Source organism: Amia ocellicauda, chromosome 22 (genome assembly GCF_036373705.1).
Source record: "Amia ocellicauda isolate fAmiCal2 chromosome 22, fAmiCal2.hap1, whole genome shotgun sequence".
Classification (NCBI taxonomy): Eukaryota; Metazoa; Chordata; class Actinopteri; order Amiiformes; family Amiidae; genus Amia; species Amia ocellicauda.
The window spans coordinates 21,889,003-21,910,023 of NC_089871.1; the positions used below are offsets into that span (position 1 = coordinate 21,889,003).

Sequence of the window (21,021 nt, forward strand, 5' to 3'; positions counted from 1 at the left end):
AATCGAGACTCATCAGACCAGGCAACATTTTTCCAGTCTTCAACTGTCCAATTTTGGTGAGCTTGTGCAAATTGTAGCCTCTTTTTCCTATTTGTAGTGGAGATGAGTGGTACCCGGTGGGGTCTTCTGCTGTTGTAGCCCGTCCGCCTCAAGGTTGTACGTGTTGTGGCTTCACAAATGCTTTGCTGCATACCTCGGTTGTAACGAGTGGTTATTTCAGTCAAAGTTGCTCTTCTATCAGCTTGAATCAGTCGGCCCATTCTCCTCTGACCTCTAGCATCAACAAGGCATTTTCGCCCACAGGACTGCCGCATACTGGATGTTTTTCCCTTTTCACACCATTCTTTGTAAACCCTAGAAATGGTTGTGCGTGAAAATCCCAGTAACTGAGCAGATTGTGAAATACTCAGACCGGCCCGTCTGGCACCAACAACCATGCCATGCTCAAAATTGCTTAAATCACCTTTCTTTCCCATTCAGACATTCAGTTTGGAGTTCAGGAGATTGTCTTGACCAGGACCACACCCCTAAATGCATTGAAGCAACTGCCATGTGATTGGTTGGTTAGATAATTGCATTAATGAGAAATTGAACAGGTATATACACTCACCTAAAGGATTATTAGGAACACCTGTTCAATGCCTTGTTGATGCTAGAGGTCAGAGGAGAATGGGCCGACTGATTCAAGCTGATAGAAGAGCAACTTTGACTGAAATAACCACTCGTTACAACCGAGGTATGCAGCAAAGCATTTGTGAAGCTACAACACGTACAACCTTGAGGCGGATGGGCTACAACAGCAGAAGACCCCACCGGGTACCACTCATCTCCACTACAAATAGGAAAAAGAGGCTACAATTTGCACAAGCTCACCAAAATTGGACAGTTGAAGACTGGAAAAATGTTGCCTGGTCTGATGAGTCTCGATTTCTGTTGAGACATTCAGATGGTAGAGTCAGAATTTGGCGTAAACAGAATGAGAACATGGATCCATCATGCCTTGTTACCACTGTGCAGGCTGGTGGTGGTGGTGTAATGGTGTGGGGGATGTTTTCTTGGCACACTTTAGGCCCCTTAGTGCCAATTGGGCATCGTTTAAATGCCACGGCCTACCTGAGCATTGTTTCTGACCATGTCCATCCCTTTATGACCACCATGTACCCATCCTCTGATGGCTACTTCCAGCAGGATAATGCATCATGTCACAAAGGTCGAATCATTTCAAATTGGTTTCTTGAACATGACAATGAGTTCACTGTACTAAACTGGCCCCCACAGTCACCAGATCTCAACCCAATAGAGCATCTTTGGGATGTGGTGGAACGGGAGCTTCGTACCCTGGATGTGCATCCCACAAATCTCCATCAACTGCAAGATGCTATCCTATCAATATGGGCCAACATCTCTAAAGAATGCTTTCAGCACCTTGTTGAATCAATGCCACGTAGAATTAAGGCAGTTCTGAAGGCGAAAGGGGGTCAAACACAGTATTAGTATGGTGTTCCTAATAATCCTTTAGGTGAGTGTATATATAATTTGTTTGTGTTTGTGTTACTTCATATAGTTTCATATAGATTGTTTCATGCAAGATAATGCTCTTTCTTTGCCCCTACACTTTGAAGGCAGCCTGTGGTGCCATTGGCCATTCAGAGACTTTTAAAAGCCACAGGCAGTCAGGAGTAAGATGCAATTTCTTAGGATACACGATCAATAATAATTTTAATAAAGGAAGAAAAAGCGAGAGAGAGGACATCAAAGATGTTAGTTTCGTTTGGATTCCAACATATTTAAACTGCTCAGGGCTTTTATCATTACAGTCAGAGCGTTTCATTGGCTGGGAATGCATGGTTGAGTGAGGAGAAGATGAAATTAGATTTTTCAATCCAGGAGCCATACGTGCTCTCACACAGACGGATAGACTGACTAATATATGTGAGGTTCATAGAGGCCTCCAAGGTGTAGACGTACATGTGCGTACACACACACACACACACACATTCACTGACTCACAGATTTAAAACCTCTCTTATTAGTTTGATACAGGTCTGTACATCTATATCCATAAACAGGAGCATACACTGAAACACATACCCCTACACCAAAACCAAATTAAGCCTAAATCTGATACCTGCACACACACACACAAAAAACAAATAAAATTCAAACTGCAGTATGCACCTGTTGCTGAAGGAATATAGATAGAATTTTATATTAATCTTAGCAACAAACCTAAGTTGTTGTTTTTTTTGTTTAATTATAATATTTTCCATCAGAAAGATTTATACGAATCACTATCACAGAATCTTGGTCAGTGGTCTACACTGGAATGGAAAACCACAAACTCCTTGAACAGGGAGTTCAATGAGTTTGTGGTTTTCCATTGAATTTGTCTGTGTATTACCTTTGATCACCTGCAGTAAACCGCATGATTTTATTTTAAAAAGCAAAAGAAGATTGAGATCTGTGGTGTTTTGGTGCATTAGGCATCTTCAATGTCTACTGTCAAAGTATAGACTTTTAGAGCTCAGTCAGGGTGTGCTTCTGAATAAACCTGGAACCAAACAGCAGTTGACTGGTTTTGTGATTTCAGATCCGATTCACAGTAAATGTCCGTAAGGGCAGATAACCAAATAATCATCTGTGTATACACTCTACAGTGATTTGCTCTTGCTTAAGGACCAAGCATTTTGAGTGGGGGGTGAGGGATGATTTTTAACTCCATTGCTATGACAATCACTGACTATTTATTTATTGTAGCATCCTGAAATTCCAAAACATTACCAAGTGTAGAAATACAATCCGTACAAAATATAATAAGCATACATCTTAGTACAATGAGCTACCAATTGCAGATATAATACATTTATATCCTAGGTATCAGCTATAGTGAGGTGTAGGCATTGGAGAAGCTCTTTATGTATGTGAAATTCAATCCCTTCCCTTTAAGATGATATACATTTCCAGTATCATCTGAGATGTATGATACTCCTGTGAGACAACCAAAAGTGCATCCAGAGAAACCCACTTCAATAAGTGTATTAACAGCATACCGGTCCTTAAAAGGTTTCGAAAGTCTGGTTTGAAGTCTTCTCTGTGCCGGTTTGTGTGTATCTGAAGGGTAGAACTCAAGTTTTAGATTCAGCATGTAGGTCTTTTGATCCAAGCTTGACAGTAATCATTTGAAATATGTGCATGCTACAGATATGTTCAATAAAATTGTGTATGTGTAATGTAGAGTCCACAGCTAGTATACACATTTTGACAAGCAGCACTAAATAATTGATAGATTCCGCTCCACAGGAATTTAATCTGAAACTGACTCTGATCAGTGTTGGCAATGTTAGAAAGGAGTGTGAAATTTTTTAAGATTGGAAAAAAGGGGAAACAAAAATGCAGTCGAAGAAAGAGAAGTCACCCTGACTCACCAAGCTATTGGTTGTAACAAGGGTAATTTAATTAAAGTTAAAAAAAATAAAAATTAATTTGGCTCCCATTTAAAATTCTGGGGAAGAGTTCTGACGATAATGGGCAGAAAACCTGGCATCTTGAAATAGCATATCAGAAGCATAGCATCTGCATTCTCTCTGTACTACACTGTTGTGCTTTGAAAGAATGGCTGCAAAATGTATAATGAAGTCTGTTGGGATGTCACAGAAATAACTGGTAATGACTAACAAAGTGTGGCCCAAAATAACAAGGCTTTGAAAGCAATACATACATTCTGACATTACAAATTCTTTGTCTTTGACTTCTGGTGCCATATGCTATTAATATGGTTTGCACCTAATGTCTAAAAGGGTGAGTTTACAAACCCTGCATGGATGTATATTTACAACAACACTTTTTAAGACCAACACACTCATGAGCAACAGAATTGTCCACTCATGAACAGCAATAGAAATACTGCTGCTCTAGAAAGAATACCAAAAGGAACATTTGGACCAATTCCTGGTCTGAGTAGAACATTGTACTCAGATGGTTTTAAAGAACAGATTTTCTCTTTAGTCTTGATTACTACTCAGGGTGAATAATGATACATGATGCCAGGGTCAAGAAAGGAAAACAAGGGTAGGAGTATTCAGGACAGAAAATAGGAGATGCCATGGAAACTGGAATACAGAATACTTTAGAAACCTTTGTATTTGTCCTGTTGGCGAGTTCTGTCACTGTTCCTGGTGCCTTTATCGTTGGCAGAAGTCATTGAAATGCAGTGGTGTTCGTCACGTTTCAAAGGAATTTAAATTCACCCCCATACCACAGAAAACAAAGCTGGTATTGCTGCTCACAGATGGAGTTGGTTACAATTTTATTACTTGAACGAACGCAGTGTTGCAGGCAGTTTTACATTGGGCTTTATACCCCACATGTGGGTGTTCTGAACTGTCCTCAGTGACACCTGTTACAACATGGGGGGTGGGGGGGCTACAAATCCCTCTCCACCAACAGGCATAAACTGGTAACACGTTCAAAGTGAATATTGTGTGCCAATAACTACAAATAAATACATCGAATTGGAGAGGTTGTGTGACTGTCAGGAGGAGAATTAACAGAATGGCTTAGCTGCTCCCTCGTGCCCTTCCAACATTGAATAAATTGAGCTGGTGGAGAATGCTGATTATAACCAAAGCAAAGAACAAATGAAACCAGCCTCAGATGTATTTTAAATCGGCTAAGTACAGGAATTGGTGTCGGGGGGGGGGGTCTAGTAGTGGTTTTGAATACAGAAAGGAAAAATTAAATTACCTCCAGTGCAGAATGACTATTGCTGGGTTTTAAACTGCCAATAGTGAAGTCCTGGATGATAGGGTAATGATGAACAGTCAACAAGTGCATCATTTAAGTAGCTCAGAATATTTTTCCATTGAAGCCTGGTAAAAATGAATGCAGGTATTTGTAGGCAGCATTTACCCCAGTACACACAGAAGGACTGTGATAGTATTAAAACTAGTTTCTGCCTAACTAGTCTATAGAACGGCTTGCCTCTCTCCGTAGGTATACATTGATTTGGAAAGGGTGTATGCCGTGTCTGATACAATTCTGAAGAGGAATAAATGATAGTTAGTTGACGGGCAATTCTGTATTGATATGCACTGACTGGCTGTTTTTAGTTTTGTTAGTTTGTTTGATTGTGTGTTTCGGTTTTACTACATGACCTTTAGTTTGCTGACAAAGAAGCTGGTCTTCAAGAGCCTGTTGGAAAACTGCCGCCCTCATTATGGAGAGATTCTCACTGAACCAAACTCAACTTCCAAGCATATTTACTCTTCTACTTGGGTATGTTAATAATATAAAGAAGTTCTGAGAAGAAGATTCCCTGTTGCTTGTTAGTAGGGTTCTGTGAGAAACTTCTGGAATACTCTCTAACCCCCTGCTGCGCTGTGAAGTGCGTTTCCAAAGTGCAACTGATAGGAGACCGATCCAAGTAGTGTCCTCGACTCAAAGGTGGTCCCCTTCTACCCTACCATACATGAATCGCTTACATATGTACTTGGTGTTTGCGTTTTTCACTGTAATTAGCATTTGCCTCGCTTCCCTTTCACCTCACTCCTTAATAAACATTAAACAAACTTCATGGGTTTGCTTGATGTTATGTTCCTTTATTTTTCCTCTCTTCATCTAAAAGTGACTTGCAGCTTTTTCTTCGAGGTTCAATCAATCCGCAGTTTATGATTGTCTGTATGACCGCTTCCTTTTCATTACTTTAAATTGAATGTGATGTGTGGGCAGCATTGGTCTTGAATTGGTATTCTTAGGTCTTTGTTTTGTGTTTTGTTGCCTGATTGACACTGTCATTTTGAGTCTCTAATGCAATGTACCCCTTTCTCTCTCTCTCTCTCTCTCTCTCTCTCTCTCTCTCTCTCTCTCCATCTCCTGTCCTCTGTTCTCCCCAACCTTTCCCTTGGCTGGGGTATTTTTTCTTCTTTAGGAGCGTTGCAGATTGAGAACAGTGAGGAGACCGATCAAGGCAAATATGAGTGTGTGGCATCCAACCTGGAAGGCGTGCGCTACTCCTCCCCTGCTAACCTTTATGTGCGAGGTAGGGAGCACCAAAGCCCTGGAGGTCACACACCTCAACCAATCAATCAGGAGTTCAATAACTATAGTAGCTAGCCACCCCAAAACTGCTAAATCGCCTTGGTCAGATGCTGGCAACAGCAACCCCCTTTTCATAACTTTAATCCTTTAATTTATTTTAAACAAAGCAATTGATTTGTTTAATACCTTTATCTTCTTCCTATTTCGTTTTTTCTTTTAAAGCTCTAAATATGCTGATGTGAAACAGCCCCTGCTCCCCAAATTAAGTCCTTTGTACACTTGGCGTTAGATGGTCTGAAAACATGGTCAAGAAACAATTGAGTTTTGGGAAATATCCCACTTATGCTTTTTGAGCCCGAAGGTGTACCAGTACCATCCTATGTGGTCACAGAAGGAAAGGAAATGCAGCAACAGCTGTGACGTCCAAATTCAAAGTTTTAATTCTAACCATTTTGTAATATAAAAGTTAAAGGCATTGCAAACTTTAACACTACAGACCAACACCAGCAGGCGGTGGGTAGAATTATAATACATCAACACTCTAGCATGCTTCAACTACACCTTGCTGTGTTTTGCAAATTATGTTTTTTGAGTACGTAAGTATCTTAAAGGTATAAATAGTATATATAGATATATATACACACACACACACACAATTCAGTTTGGGTCACTGAAACCCCCATGTGTTATCCACAATGAAAAATGTTGATGTTTACTGCTCTGAAGTAACATTCTTTTTAGTCAACCGCCTTACCCCCAAAGTGGTAGAAAATAATTAAAATAAAAAAATAAAACCCATTAGGGCTTTTCATATCCAGTACTTAAAGCAGTGTGCATTTTTCTGGGCCTATGAGTTCATATGTTAGGTCTTAGGTTCTAATCTGCTCTTAGCCCCTTAGGAAGAAGATGGTAAGTCAATGTCTGATTTGGTTTGTGAATTAGTCCCTAAAAAACTGATCTTGAATTGAAATCCTAGCACAGGACCATTTGCTACGTTGTGGCTAAATCAAACACTTGAACACATCTCTGTGCCAATGCCAAAGTCCTGATGATTGCTGTAGTTTGTTATTCTATAGATCTAGGGTTTTGCGTTTTTTCCTGTGTTCCATGTTGAGGATTTCTAAACAAACGGCATGAGTTGTTAACCTCATTACAAAGCATGGAGAATCTTGTTTTTAATCTTTACTAATGCGAGGGAATGTGAATGTATTGGGAAGCTAATGTACAAACTGATTTGTAAGATTTTTTTCATATGGTGCATAATATGGGGTATAATATGGGGTGGGGGGGATCTTGTGCACAAAGATATTAAACCCAGACTTCTCTCGAACTGAAGAAACAAAAGTTAATACACAGATACTTTAAAGATATGGATTATTTCTATTCTGCGTATGAAACAAGAGTGTCATATTTAGTGAGTCTGTACCAGCAGAATATCAAATCAATGTATTTCCTATGAATGAAGAACAGGTCTGAGCTTACAAAACAGCTCACAGCTCCATTGTTTTGGTTTATTTATTTTTGTAATTTCAAGATTATTATTACTCTTGCAGCTAGTCTAACTGTGCCATTGAATATGACCAAAAATGTGTCACTGATATTGCCAGTTCATTTAACCTGACGTTCAGACTGAAAATACCATCTTTTTTTTTACATGTGTTTCTCAAACAAACCCAGCTTTTACTGCAACATTTCGGTCAGGATCCAAAATTCTCTGTAACCACACGAAGCTGAAACCAAAGTGCTCCCAAGCACTTTCCAAAATGAACAAGATAGGGAAATACTGTGGCACGAATGCATTGTTAAAATCATTTTCCCTTTTTAAGTGCTTTCAGTTTTCAACTCTGGATGATAACATACAGCTCTGGAAAAAAATAAGAGACCACTTAACATTGATTTCTGAACTTGGAGTGGTCTCTTAATTTTTTCCAGAGCTATAGATGCAAAATATTTTGGAAAATGTAATGGAAATTGGCTGGAGACTGTATTTCTGTCCTTGTCGAGGGGTAATCCACTGCATGTCACTTCTCCCCTCACTAAGTCTCTGTATTTTCTTTGTCTTTTATATTTTAAGGGGATTGTAAATTCAAGGCACTCCCTCCATCATAAAATATTGACAACTCTACTGTATTTTGGAATCGGTAATACTATAGTAACACAACTCACTATAGTTACAGAGTCCAAAATACTGCTTCGCACTGCCTTTAATGCTAAGTGTGTGGTGTAATTCTTAAAAGTGAAAGGAAGTTATTTTTACAGCTCGGAAAGAAAAATAAGTTTAATCTTTCTACTGTCTTTTTTTTAATAAATATATATATAAATATAAATATAAATATATATATATATATATATATATATATATATATTATGTACACATTTGTATTTTAGGTTTTGGAACAAATTATACTTGAAATTAACAGCTACAATACTCTCCCAGCATAAACTGGTTGGCAATGTTCAGTCTACATTTTGTGAAAATATTACAATTGGGCTTTAACAATAAGAAAAGCAAACATCAAAAGTTGCAACATAAGAACTGCCATTAATTGTAGCTGCTAATTTGAACAACTGTGCTGTTTTGTTTGTTCTGTTTTTTGTTTTGTATTTTGTTTTCTTGTTTGTTTTTTCTTTCTTTTTTTCAAGCAAATTGGCCACCACGGGAGTCATTTAGGTGGCAAAATGATTGATGATTTTAAGGATAAGGTTGAATATACTGTAGTGGCCGCTAACTTCTATCAATGGTCTTTTCAAGACAACAATGCGACCACTTGGTTAATTTGTTTGTTTTGGGTAAAGCAGTCAGGAGTGCAGGACAAGTTTTGAATGACCAATGTCATTTCTTATATTAAATATATATATATATATATTTATCAAAGCAAGAAAGCAAAGGAAAACGAAAGAAATGTAGCAGCTAAAAGCCTTGAGGTGGCCTTTTTTACTCTCTCTGTGTTTCCCCTATTTTTCTCTTCTCCTCATGTCATTGTGTTCTGCATCAACCCCTTTACATCCCTCAGAGCTTCGAGAAGGTTGGTGTGTTTTTTCTTTTTACTTTTTTTACCCACATTTACTTTTTTTTACATTTGTTGGAAAGCTAAATTTAAGTAAGAGGAAAAAAAAGAAACCAATACAAAAAAATATGAACAAATTTAAATATATATATATTACAGAAAACCCGCTTTGTCCGGGTTTTATTTTTTCTTTGTTTTGTTTGAGTTTGCATTGTGGGGCCTTTTCTCTTTGCATCCTTTGGTATTGCTGCTGCTGCTGCATCTGTTGTCATGGAAACCTAGCACTTGGACATACAGGGTCTGATGCATGATGGGAGAATGTAACTGTTCAGCTTGCATGCCTCTTCTTCAAATTCCTTTGGGCTTTTGTTCCTTTCTCGCATTTTGTTGATCTGTTTTGCTCCGTTTTTTTGTTTCCCTGTCACTGTTTATATTTTGATTTGCTTCTTCAGTCTGTGCCTTTGTTTGTTTTAGTCATTTTGTTTTATAACTCCTTTTAGTTTGGTTGGTTGTGTGTTGGTTGTGGTTCTTTTGTTTTAGTCATGCTGCTGCTCCCCCACCCCCTCACTATATAACAACAATATGAAAGGTTTAAATTATATGTAATTAATAGCCAGTGTTCCTGTTATCTCATTAAAAGCAGTATAACCATGTATAACTACAATATTTGATTGGACTGAATTTGTTTCAGATACAATTTCACACATCTCTGGAATCTATTTTACAGAGCTTCATGGATCAATATCAAAAATAATGACTCATGTTTATGTAACAGTGGTTTTTGAATGAGATGGGGTAGTTAGCTCTTTCCATGCTAATGACTTTTTCAGATATGCCAATCCTAAATAATCTAATTCTGATGTCTGGCCATCATCAATTTGATGGTTTACTGTAACAAAAATTCTAAATATAAAGATATCTGCATTAGTTACATTGTTTACCCAAAACAATGCCAAGACTGATGTTAAGTAAACAATAAACCATTGCCATTCTGGATAAAAAATAGCTATGCAGTGATTTTTATTAATTATTACAGCACTAAAGACACCAAAGTAAATGAAGTCATCAAGGATAAAACACTCTCAACACTCTAAACTAATCATTTAGTTAACTGGGCCCTATGTATTATGCTTTTCAGAGTTTATACATTGGCCTGATTTGTATTACAAACAATTAAAGTGTATGATCTACGATTGTGATGTAAATTGGAAATCAATGAGAATAAGGCAAACATTTGAAGCCAAAAATAATATTGAATGGATGTGCCAGATTCATGCAGAACTGTCTGTTATAATCTGTGCTTTAAATCTTTGAATAAACTGAACTTTGAGAACAAAGATTTCAAGAAAAAAAGCATTGATCAAAAACTGAACATACTGTAATCTGAAATATAGTGCAATAAGCAACTGAAGATGGACACTTTTTGTCCCTAAAGAGAATCAGTAGTGTCCGTTTTTACAAAATGTTGATACAGATGGCAATTTATCTTCAACATTTATTGTCCTGTTTAAATAATTGTTTCCAAATGAATAATTTAACTGAACCTCAAGCACAAGTGCTTTTTAAATTAAGAAATAATTAAAATAAAAAATAAACAAATGATGTCATCGGAAAATAAGAGTATGTCAGGCATGAATAAATAAAAACAAGAATCTCCATCCATTTTAAAACTAGTTCTCTGCAAATTTAGCTTGTGTTGACATTTCAAATGCATGAGTCCTTGTATTTGAGAAGTGAGGGAACAATCCAGGGTTTCTGTAAAGGAGAGATTGTGGTTGTGTGAAAACTTGTCCAGCATCTCTTAGCAATTACTTCAACAAAGGCAAAATGGGGGTTTTCAATTATTTAATGCAGGTTTAAGATTCGGTTCCCATTTCTTCAGAATATTAATGCAGGGAGGATATCGAGAACTCGGAGCGAATGGGGCTTTTCTTAGCGCTGTCAACACAGGACTTGGCAGGTGGAGGGTATAAATAATGAACCATTTGGCAGACAGAGCTGGTAATTCAGAGTACCTCGAAGGACCTGGCATTTATCATCAGTACTTCATTTTTTATATCCACTTCACTCTGGGTGACTGCACAATAGTCACCTTAAACCTGTTTAAACCTTAAACGTGAAAAGCCATGGCACATGAGAGGAAAACTCATTTTCAGCCAAAAGCCTGGGCCTTAGTTAATTGTTTGTCCATTTCCACACACCCTCTGTGTACAGTACAATACAATAATGGTACAGTATTTATGTTTGTGCTCTTTATTGATTGTTTTTCTATTTGTGGAAAACAAATTATTACAAAAGAAAATCACAAAGAAAACAAGAATTTCAGGCCCTGTTAGAAAATGAACACTGTTGTTTTTTTCTTATTTTTCTTTACTTAATTATATTTAAGAAATCCCAGCACTGCTTTAGTCAGAAGTGGGAGAGAAGCAAAATGCTTTGAGAGAAGAAAGAGCAAACCCAGGTTTATACTGGATTCCTTTAATGGGAATGTTTGATGCATGTTTGCCTCTTTCTAAAATTGCTTCTGAAGAAGACAATTCACAGCAACCACTTGAAGACCCTGTTTAGGCCGACACCTTATTTTGGCTTATACAAATTCAGTAAGACTTTAAAATAACATGTGACTGACCCAGTTTGAATGTGTTCTGTATGGACTTGGAGCTTAATGAGTGAGTGCATAGATGCACAAATACAGTTTAAATGTAATTGACAGTGTGCTTCTATAATGTTCCTCCTTTTGTTGTCGGTGTCTCTGGTGCTCTTCCAATCGGATAAAGAGCTATACACAACAATAATGTCTGACAAAAGCATTCATTTGCTTTTAAATAGTACAGCAAACTATTAAAATAGCTGTTATGAAGGCATCTGTGGCATTTGGCCATTTTTTCAAGTTGCTCTTTCTTTGGCTTATTAATAATTGCTCCATGTCCATCCATCTCCAAGTAGATGGCAGCTCTGTAAGTGACACGATCTGTGGCAGATGGCAGACATCTTCCGACTGAGTAGATCAGTAGATCAGTCATTCAGAATTAATTGATACATTTATTTTGATACAACTGATGCGCTAGTTTGTGATAACTGTTTTTTTGTATTGTACTGTACTCAGGATGCTCTAGCCATGGCTTTCCACTAGTGTCCACCAAGCAGCCTTTCAAATATTACTGCGGATATCTTTCGGGAGCTGACCAACTCCTCCTCTTGCTAAATTTGGACAGAATGCCCAGTTCTTGGCTGCCTGGCTTTCTAACTCAGATCGTTGTGTTGCAAAACACTAGAGATAAATTAAATGGGGATAGAGGGGTGGGGGGCTTTAGTTATTGTGAATATACTATCAGTTACTCTATTATCCCTATTACTTCATCACTAAAGAGATTTGCAGAAATTCTGCTGCTTTCCTTATGAGTTAATTGTGTATGAATGTAATCTGAAAAGATGATGCAGGAAGACTGTGCTGTATATATCCTCTAATGTACACTTAACCTAAATGTCTGCCTGTTTTATTTTGCATCTGCTTGCATGCTATGCAATTAGTGTGTTTGTATGTGATGTTGGGAACTAAAGCTAGATTACACCTTTGATGTCGTAGCTTGTCAAAAAGGCCAACCTGGAAGCCAGTGACCCAATAGGTTAGGATTGTACAAACTTCTCAAATTTCTCTGCCAGCTATCATCTTCAACAGACTAGTTGTACAAATGGAAAATAATACAAGTTTGACTTCATTTTAATCACTGTCTTAACTTGAACAGGTGGTAAATCTGGAATCCAATTCACGATGATCCTGTTTGCTTAATTCAGTTGGTTGCTAAACAACAACACTTGGAACCCAAAGGATCTGTTAAAAAAAAAAAAAAAAAATGTAGACATAATACTGACTTTATAGATCTAAAAGCTGAATGCATAATACCACAGAGACTATACTGTGTTGACAGATTTAATCAAATCAATGTATATATCCATATTGTATGGATCATTGTAATAATGCTGATTATTACAATTTATTCTAGCTTATTCACTCTACAGTCCAGCACAGAATCTCTTCACTTAGGAATCCAATATCCCGGATTACTGTAGTTATCTCTGAACAAAAAGATCTGTCTTCACGGCCTCATTTTCTGTTGTGTAAAGAGGGTGTAATCTAAGCTTTAAGGTAACACTAAAGGCTGCACATTATTTTGGCTTTCCCCTTCATTTTGGGACAGGACAGGCTTGCTCGAACTGTCTCGCCAAAATGGCCGATAATGTCCGCCTTCTAACCTCCGTTTGGCACACCTTTTTATCTGTAGAATAGTGCAGCGTTCTGGCGTTCTCTCTTGACTGCTTTTCACCTCGTCAACGTACACCTTTTGAGTTATTTTTTCTCTGCACCGGGGCTTGAAATGGGATAACCTGATGACTTTGCTGGGCCTGTCGGGCTCCTGGTCTTTTGAATGAGGACCTCTCCATTCAATTGAGATTTGAAACACCATAGAGCCATTTTAAAACAACACCACACAAAAAAAACAACACCGCACAAAACCATGCCACTGACATTTCCTGCCAATTCAATTCCAACTCACCCAGAAACTTGAGAATTCTGCAATTTGTTCACAGCATGACCGTTTCCTCAAATCTCTTGTGACAACTGTGTAGGACTTGCAGGTGACACCCTATTATGGTTCATGCATTCTTGTCATTTTCAGGCATATGGTAGCAGCTATTCTCTTTTTCATTTCCTCTTTTTAAATATTTAAGAACCCGAATGTCTCCAGAAACACAAAATGCCAAGCCTACAATTCTCAATTTGTGAACCACTAAAGATATTGTATAGTTCAGACCTTTTGTAAAGTCCAGCAAGGATTAGGGATGGGCAGAAAGGACCAAGGATGGACATTTAGAATCTCATGACTAGCCATCTATGTCCTACATTCATAAAACCCTAATAATGATTTATAATCCTTATTGCAAGGGGCAATGATTGCTGTCACTCCCCTTGATGCTTGTGTAGGTACTCTTTCTACTCACATGTAATTAATATGTTGCTGCTTTGGTAAGTGCATTTTAATTATGCATACAGTATAATGGTTTATTCTCTAAGGGCTTCCACTGTAGAAGTACAGCCAGGATTTAATTTCATGTCAGTGATGTTTAATATCACAAAACTGCCACTGAACCCTGTTCCACCCTGAGACACTTCTTCTAATTCTTTCTCCTTTTTTGTGTCATAAGTAGGGGAAGGTAAGATGGTGGACCAAACCAAACAGCAATTTTCTTTTGCTAACTCAGCAGAAAGAGGAGTCTGTAGTATATCAAAAACAGAAGTAATGCTCTTTTAAATGATACTAGGATAGAGGATCCATCCTGAAAGCTTTTCTTTATGAAATAATATTGTAATATCTAATAAAGCATAATAGGCCAGTCCTGTTTAGAATCTATCTGGCTGACCTCTTAGAGAAGGATATACTTCCTCCATTTAAGTAGTATTATTTCTCTCAAAGCTGTGGGTTAAACTAATCTTTTTGGATGATAAACTAACAAGGAAAAAACAATCTTGAATATGTATGTAGAGTCCATCTCTAGCTACAGTCCATTGTTTTGTAATTGTTCTGAATTTTGTAATTTCAGAGATCTTTGATCATCCAGCGTATATGTGCATACACGACATTTTAAAATGTCGGTGGCTTAGCCATGCAAGAAAAAGCAGAAAAGGTTTCCTCTTGTCCAGACTTGGGCTCGTGGATTGTAAAACGAGAAACTGTGATACGTACAAACTTTTAAGACAGGATATCAGGCTTGGGATTGCAGAAAGGGATTTAATGTCTCGACTGTAATTACACCAACTCACAGCAGCTAGTCAGCATAATCAGCGCTCACATCCAAAGGTGAAAGGCTTCACATCCCCTTCTCATAGCCTCATTCACTGAACCACAAAAGCTCATGGACGTAAACAATATGTTTTTCATTCAATGAGAGAACACAGGGAAACGTAAGTGCCTGTAGGAACCCAAATCTTGGACGCAGAGCTCACAAGAGCAGCCAATTGGGCATTTTTTATCCTTTTGCTTTATCATTATATATTAAACAGTGGTTTTGGCCGCTTGAGACCCAGACATTGACGGGGACCTAAAGGGCGTGACTGCATGGTCCACATTTCTCTGCACTTGAAAACTCAAATATTGTCCCAGAGATGTACATCAGTGCCATGCTAAAGAATATACCTTTGCTATGATTTGTGCAGTGAAGTTTGCGTTTCATTTACCCTTTTTTAACTTTATTTTTTTAATTTGATTTCCCCCAGAAGTTGCTAGACTTGCACATGGGAATGGCATGCTTTGGATGGAACCTGGGTGGTTGTTCGATTGTACCAGTTTACTGTATCTTTCTATTCTCTTGTATCAGCCTGGCGTTGGTTGCACCCTATTATATCTTGTGTGGAACCTCATAGAACTATAAGACCCATGCATGTTCCTGTGAGAAGGAATGGGCTGCCCTTTCACCTTTGTGGTCATGCAAAACTATTTAAGAAGGAACAGGGTAATCTTTTTTTTTTTTGTTTTGTTCATTTGGTTAGTCGGTGTGTTTTCATTATTTCTGTTGCTTTTGTGGGGTGAGATTGATTGATTTGATTTTACTTTAAAGGGTCTGATCTTGTCCAATCCTTAACCCTACCAGTGTCAATGCAGTGAAAGTCGAATGCTAGTTCACAGTTGTGTGGGTACATCCATTAATGACAAATTGTCAAAGTGTAAATGTTAAATGTATATAGTATTTGCACACAAATACAAAATCATAACAAATGACTTGAAAGTCCTATAACAAAAGCATTATTTTCAAATAACTGGGTTAAATAATTTGATTGGTAAAATATATTAATTCAATAATATGTTGTAAATCCCATATGGACATAGAATCAATTTTTTAAGCATATTTGACTGATATATTGTTTTTCACAAAATAAGATCATTTAATATGTTTTGGCGGTCATGTTCAGCATGTAAGGCACTATAGCAAAAGGCATCCAGATTTTAAATAGGTTTGTGTGATGCACAATATGATAATGAACATGATCTTTGTAGTGTAAGATGTCAGTGAGCATCTAGAAGTAATATACTTTTAAAATGACTGCAGTTTTGAATACTGGGCACACATCTATAGATAATCCTGAGGAAATACATGCCAATAAACAGTTGATTTAAATACTTTGTGATTTAGTGTAGTGAGCACAATTTGAATGTAACATGCAAGGGGAACAGCTTAGCCTTAACCCTCTTGTGTTTGATGCTCTAAGAGATGGGCCACCAGCTATACATACATCAGAAAATGTCAACTTGTCAAACTGTACATGAGTGATTTTTATAAAAGAGCACTTGATCTCTGTGGAATTCGAGCTGCTACATGTGTGCGTTCTACTCATACTGTCACATGAGCACGATGTACAGAAAACCACATCCTAACTCATTTAATTCCTGTATGGAAAGTAAACCAGTTAATCAGTTATGTATTGTCCTTCAAAGTGACTCAGTCTGTGTGAAATAGTCATTGCCATTAAATACAGAATCATTCCCTCATCACGTAAAATGTCTGCAATGTGATCAATGTCAATGTGATAAATGATACGCAAATAACTAAACATAGCAATTTAACAGAACCAAGCACAGTGCATGAATGCATTTCTCTACATATCACTTTTTCAGTTTTATGTAATTTTTTTATATATTGTTTAATTGATAGGTTTTCTGTATTTATGTTTTATAAGAATGTGATTCCCCTTACCTTTTTCTTATTTTGCAAAGTTTTTACATTAAGATAAAATTATCTAAACAGATGCAAATTCTACACTGTCATACTTTTCAATTCCTTCAGCCTTTGTTGTCTCCATTTATTCACTAGAAGACATTACAGAAACACTGACACCCACACTAATTATTATAATTAGTCACATTATACGAGTTGAACTGCTGTATTGCTGTTTGTGTATTCCACAAAGCTTTCATAGGAATTGAGTTTGATTTCTTAGACTTGGTTTTCAGGTTTGTCAGCAGTAAACTATGATCTCACTTATGCTTAATCTCCAACATTCACCACATTTAAAATCAAACATGTTTGAAAAGCAGAACAACAGACTGCTGTACTACCACTGTGAAAGCTGGAATTTGAAATAGGTTTCATATTAATATTAAAAGCTCAAGTAAAAGATTCTATTTTAATGTTTTCTAAAGGTGTTGACACTGTAAGGGTTAAAGAAAGCTAAAACTGGTAAACATACTAAGATTTAAATCAGGACATGCATAAAGCATCGCTGGCCATTATTTGTGTCCATGTTCTTCTGAATGTAAACTACAAAGCTGCTGAGGAACTAGTTGATCAATTAGCAGAAATAAGTTTAGCACAGTACTGTATATTCATATATGTGGTGTTTATGATCATATATCTACATGCCTGCACATACACAAACACACTATACAGGAGAGAATATTTGATGCTGTTTTTATGTGGATGTTTGTGTTTCTACTTGATCTGTTTCAAACAACATGCTGAACTCTTGAGCAGTGAAACCCAGTTGGGTCCCATTAGTGTCCAATAACGTGCGACTCGGTTCTTTTGCACAAGACCAAGACCGAAAGTTCCATTTCCTTTCAAGCCTCGATGTGTGAGACCTCAAACCCACTGAGCACATGCTTTTCTTTTGGTTTTGATCGGAAATCACAGTCTCCTTACTCTCTCTCCCCTTCCTCTCCCTCACCCACTCCCCCTTCTCCCCCCACACCCCCATGGGTATATTCTCTGCGTGATTGCGTTAAGTCTGTTGTCTTGCTGCTTGGATCGTGTACTGCCTTGTGTCTCGTGTGTGTCTGTCCTCCCTGTCAGTCTGTCTGTCTCTAACTCCCCTCTCCCTCCCTCCAGTCTCTCCCACCACCTGTTTTCCATGCGGTCCATCTGCACGTCCCCTCTCCTCCGCATTGCCTCTCGCCACCCCCAGCAAAGCCCAACTCCATCCCCTCTTCTCAGCACACACAAACACACACAGACATATCTACCTACCCTACCCTTGTTTACCTTCCTTTCATTTGTGTTGCAGACATTAAGATCATTTTTACAGAGCTCTGTCCATCTTTAGGAGAGAATAAAAAGCACAAAACAAATCACCCTAACATTAACGCAACATTGCACTGCTTCCTAAGAGTTTGACACATATGTGTACTTTAAGTCGAAGCAGTTCTTACTATAATGGTCAAAGTGCTGCAATAGGTGAGTATTCAGCTCTTCTGATGTTTTATGGGAGGTGATACTGGCCAACCGACACAATGGCGGCAAAAGCTTGTATTGACTCCTGAGCTCTGTGGGGAGGAAATTAAGGAAACTGATGTACTGTGAGAGTCCACAATGAATTCTGCTTTGGATCAATGCAACCCTTCCATTTTGAGTGTCAAGCCCTTCAGTCAGTGCCATTACATACCTCCCTTACAAGAAAATGTCATCCCGATAATCGTAGAATGCCCCAGAATTGCCTAATAATTATAATAATACCAGAAACGTATTTAAAGCTGTTATGTATAGATTATTAACCATATTCTGTTCAATGCTGTGAGCAAAATATATTGATGTAGACAAAGGAAAGGCTAGCATTCTGATGTATCAAAATACAAACAGTTTTTTTTGCTCATTAGATACACCACTTTTAGAACTTGATTCTTCAAGACTTTGTATTTGAAAGTCTATGAAAAGCTATTTCACTGTGCACACAAATAGATAGCCCCCCACAAAAGTGTTATGGAAATGCGGTCTAGCATGAAATCCTGTCCCAAAGCTTTTGTTGATGGAGTGACATGTCTCTTGCATCTTATTTTTAATGTGAGGCAGTGGCAGGTTTCAGGGGTGTTATGGACATGTGATCCATCTGTGCAAGTATTTATTTGGTTGACAGCGCTCTGTAAAACAGCCCCTTTCACTTATCCCTGTTCAGATGCATTCCCAGTCATAATTACCTCCTGTGTTCAGGTCTGAAAGCTGCATCCACTTCTCTGGAACAGGGATGCAGATCTTTTGTAAATGTAGTCCAGCATTTTCTATCCATTTCCTCTTTTTTTTTTTGTTTGTTTGTTTCTTTGTTCTTTAATATTACTACTACAATTAATACTACTATTTCTAGATATTATCCTCCTATAGATTTAATTTCTGTTATACTGCCAGGGCTAGGATGTGACAATGTGCTCCTATCACATTGGGTCACATTCGTTGAAGAAGAAGAAAAAAAAAAAAAAAGCTTACACGACATTGAAGTGGGTTTTCCCCTCCTCCCTCCTTCCCCCTCCTCCCTCTCTTCTTTTTCTCTTTATCTCACTCTCTATTTCTCTCTCTCTCCCTCCTCCCTTCCTTTCTTATCTTTCTCTTTTTCTCTCCAATCTTCGTCTGGGCATGCTAGCGACCCTTCAGTTATATTCCTCTATGCATTTTTATCTCTCTTTCTCTATTTATTTTCTTGTTTATTTATTTGACCTACTATGCATGATGTCTGTGGAACTGATAGCTGCATCTATCAATGGAACCGTGTCAGATCTTAAAAAGGCTTTGTCCAGTTGATCTACCCTGAACCACAAAAATCTGATTAAAGTTTCTCATCTTTAGCCCAAGCAGAAGTAGAAGGCAGTCATCCATTTTAAACTAAGGGACTGCTTAATAATAACATATACTATAATTCCTGCAATGTCAGGAGAAGAACTGTAGCAGAACATTTAACATTAGGCACTGGCCTACCTCTACCTCCTGTCCAAAGGAAACTACAGCACTTTCCTGATTGGACGAGGTGGTCTCAGGTTACAGGAAGTTACTGATGTTATGTGGAAGGAAACTACAGATTTAAAAATAGTAGTAGAAGTAGTACTTATGATCTATGCTAAGGGGTCATGGGATGGGTAATCATCTTCTATGTAATGTAACTGTAATGCAATATTTTCTATTAATAAAAAGATGAGAAACTAATAATAGATTTTTGTGTATTTAAATGTGCTGTGATGGGTCAAATATTGGTCAATGGAACCTTGTTGCTATGAATTGTTGCTTTAATGTCAATCTTTATCGTTGGTGAAGCAATTTTGTAAGTTAGTTTTCTTTTAGTTTGTTTTCATGGATTTTGTTGGTTTCTGGTTTTCTTTTATCATTTAAAAACAAAAAGCATCTTTCTTTAAAAAAAAAGGCTCATTGTCTTCTGCTTGTTTTGTTACCTTTCTCTGTTTCGTCCTCACCAGTCCGTCGGGTGCCGCCACGCTTCTCTATCCTACCCACCAGCCACGAGATCATGCCAGGGGGCAGCGTAAATATCACCTGTGTGGCAGTGGGCTCCCCAATGCCCTATGTCAAGTGGATGCTGGGAGCAGAGGACCTTACTCCGGAAGACGAGATGCCTGTTGGGCGCAATGTGCTGGAGCTAAACAGCGTCCGCGAATCTGCCAACTACACCTGTGTAGCCATGTCCAGTCTGGGCATCATTGAGGCCGTAGCCCAAATCACCGTCAAGTGTAAGACCACACCTGCATATTGGAAGTCTGTTCTTTTCATGTTTAAAGAAAGAACTGTCTTTGTGAGCCAAATGAACAGGATATATTTTGAAACCTAAACTGTATCCCCTTTTTCTTCCCTTCACCCAATTTTTTCTAAGCCACCTTGTCCTGTGTTTGACGCTGCCATTTGTTCTTTTTATTATAATTTTCTTTCCAGCAAATAGGAAAAGAAAAAAGTGTCTCTCCCTTCTAACTACTTTTTCTTGTTTTCCCCTTTCTTGTCCATCATTTTTTGATACAAATTCTTTAAGACATGCTCTCGAATGGATAAAGCTTCCTTTCACATGTGTAGTCTCTGGTTGTATTTATGTTGTATCTGAAAAAAGGGGCACCTGCTGGTCGAAGTTCCTTTCTACAGCTTTGTTGATTTTTCTCTTTGTCCCTTTTAAAGAAAGAGAGAATACGTAATACAAGGCAATTCGCCATTTCGGCACAGCCTACTG

The 21,021-nt window shown here is 37.9% G+C and overlaps 1 protein-coding gene across 8 annotated transcripts in view; it reads left to right on the forward strand.

Moving 5' to 3' along the window:
- ptprsa (protein tyrosine phosphatase receptor type Sa) overlaps positions 1-21,021 on the forward strand; it is a 319,426-nt gene that overhangs the window by 192,428 nt on the left and 105,977 nt on the right. For all 8 annotated transcript variants that reach the window (XM_066696343.1, XM_066696342.1, XM_066696344.1 and 5 more), the window contains 2 exons: positions 5,927-6,037; positions 20,267-20,536. In XM_066696343.1, coding sequence (XP_066552440.1) covers positions 5,927-6,037; positions 20,267-20,536 — 381 coding nt within the window. The remainder of the gene's footprint in view (positions 1-5,926; positions 6,038-20,266; positions 20,537-21,021) is intronic.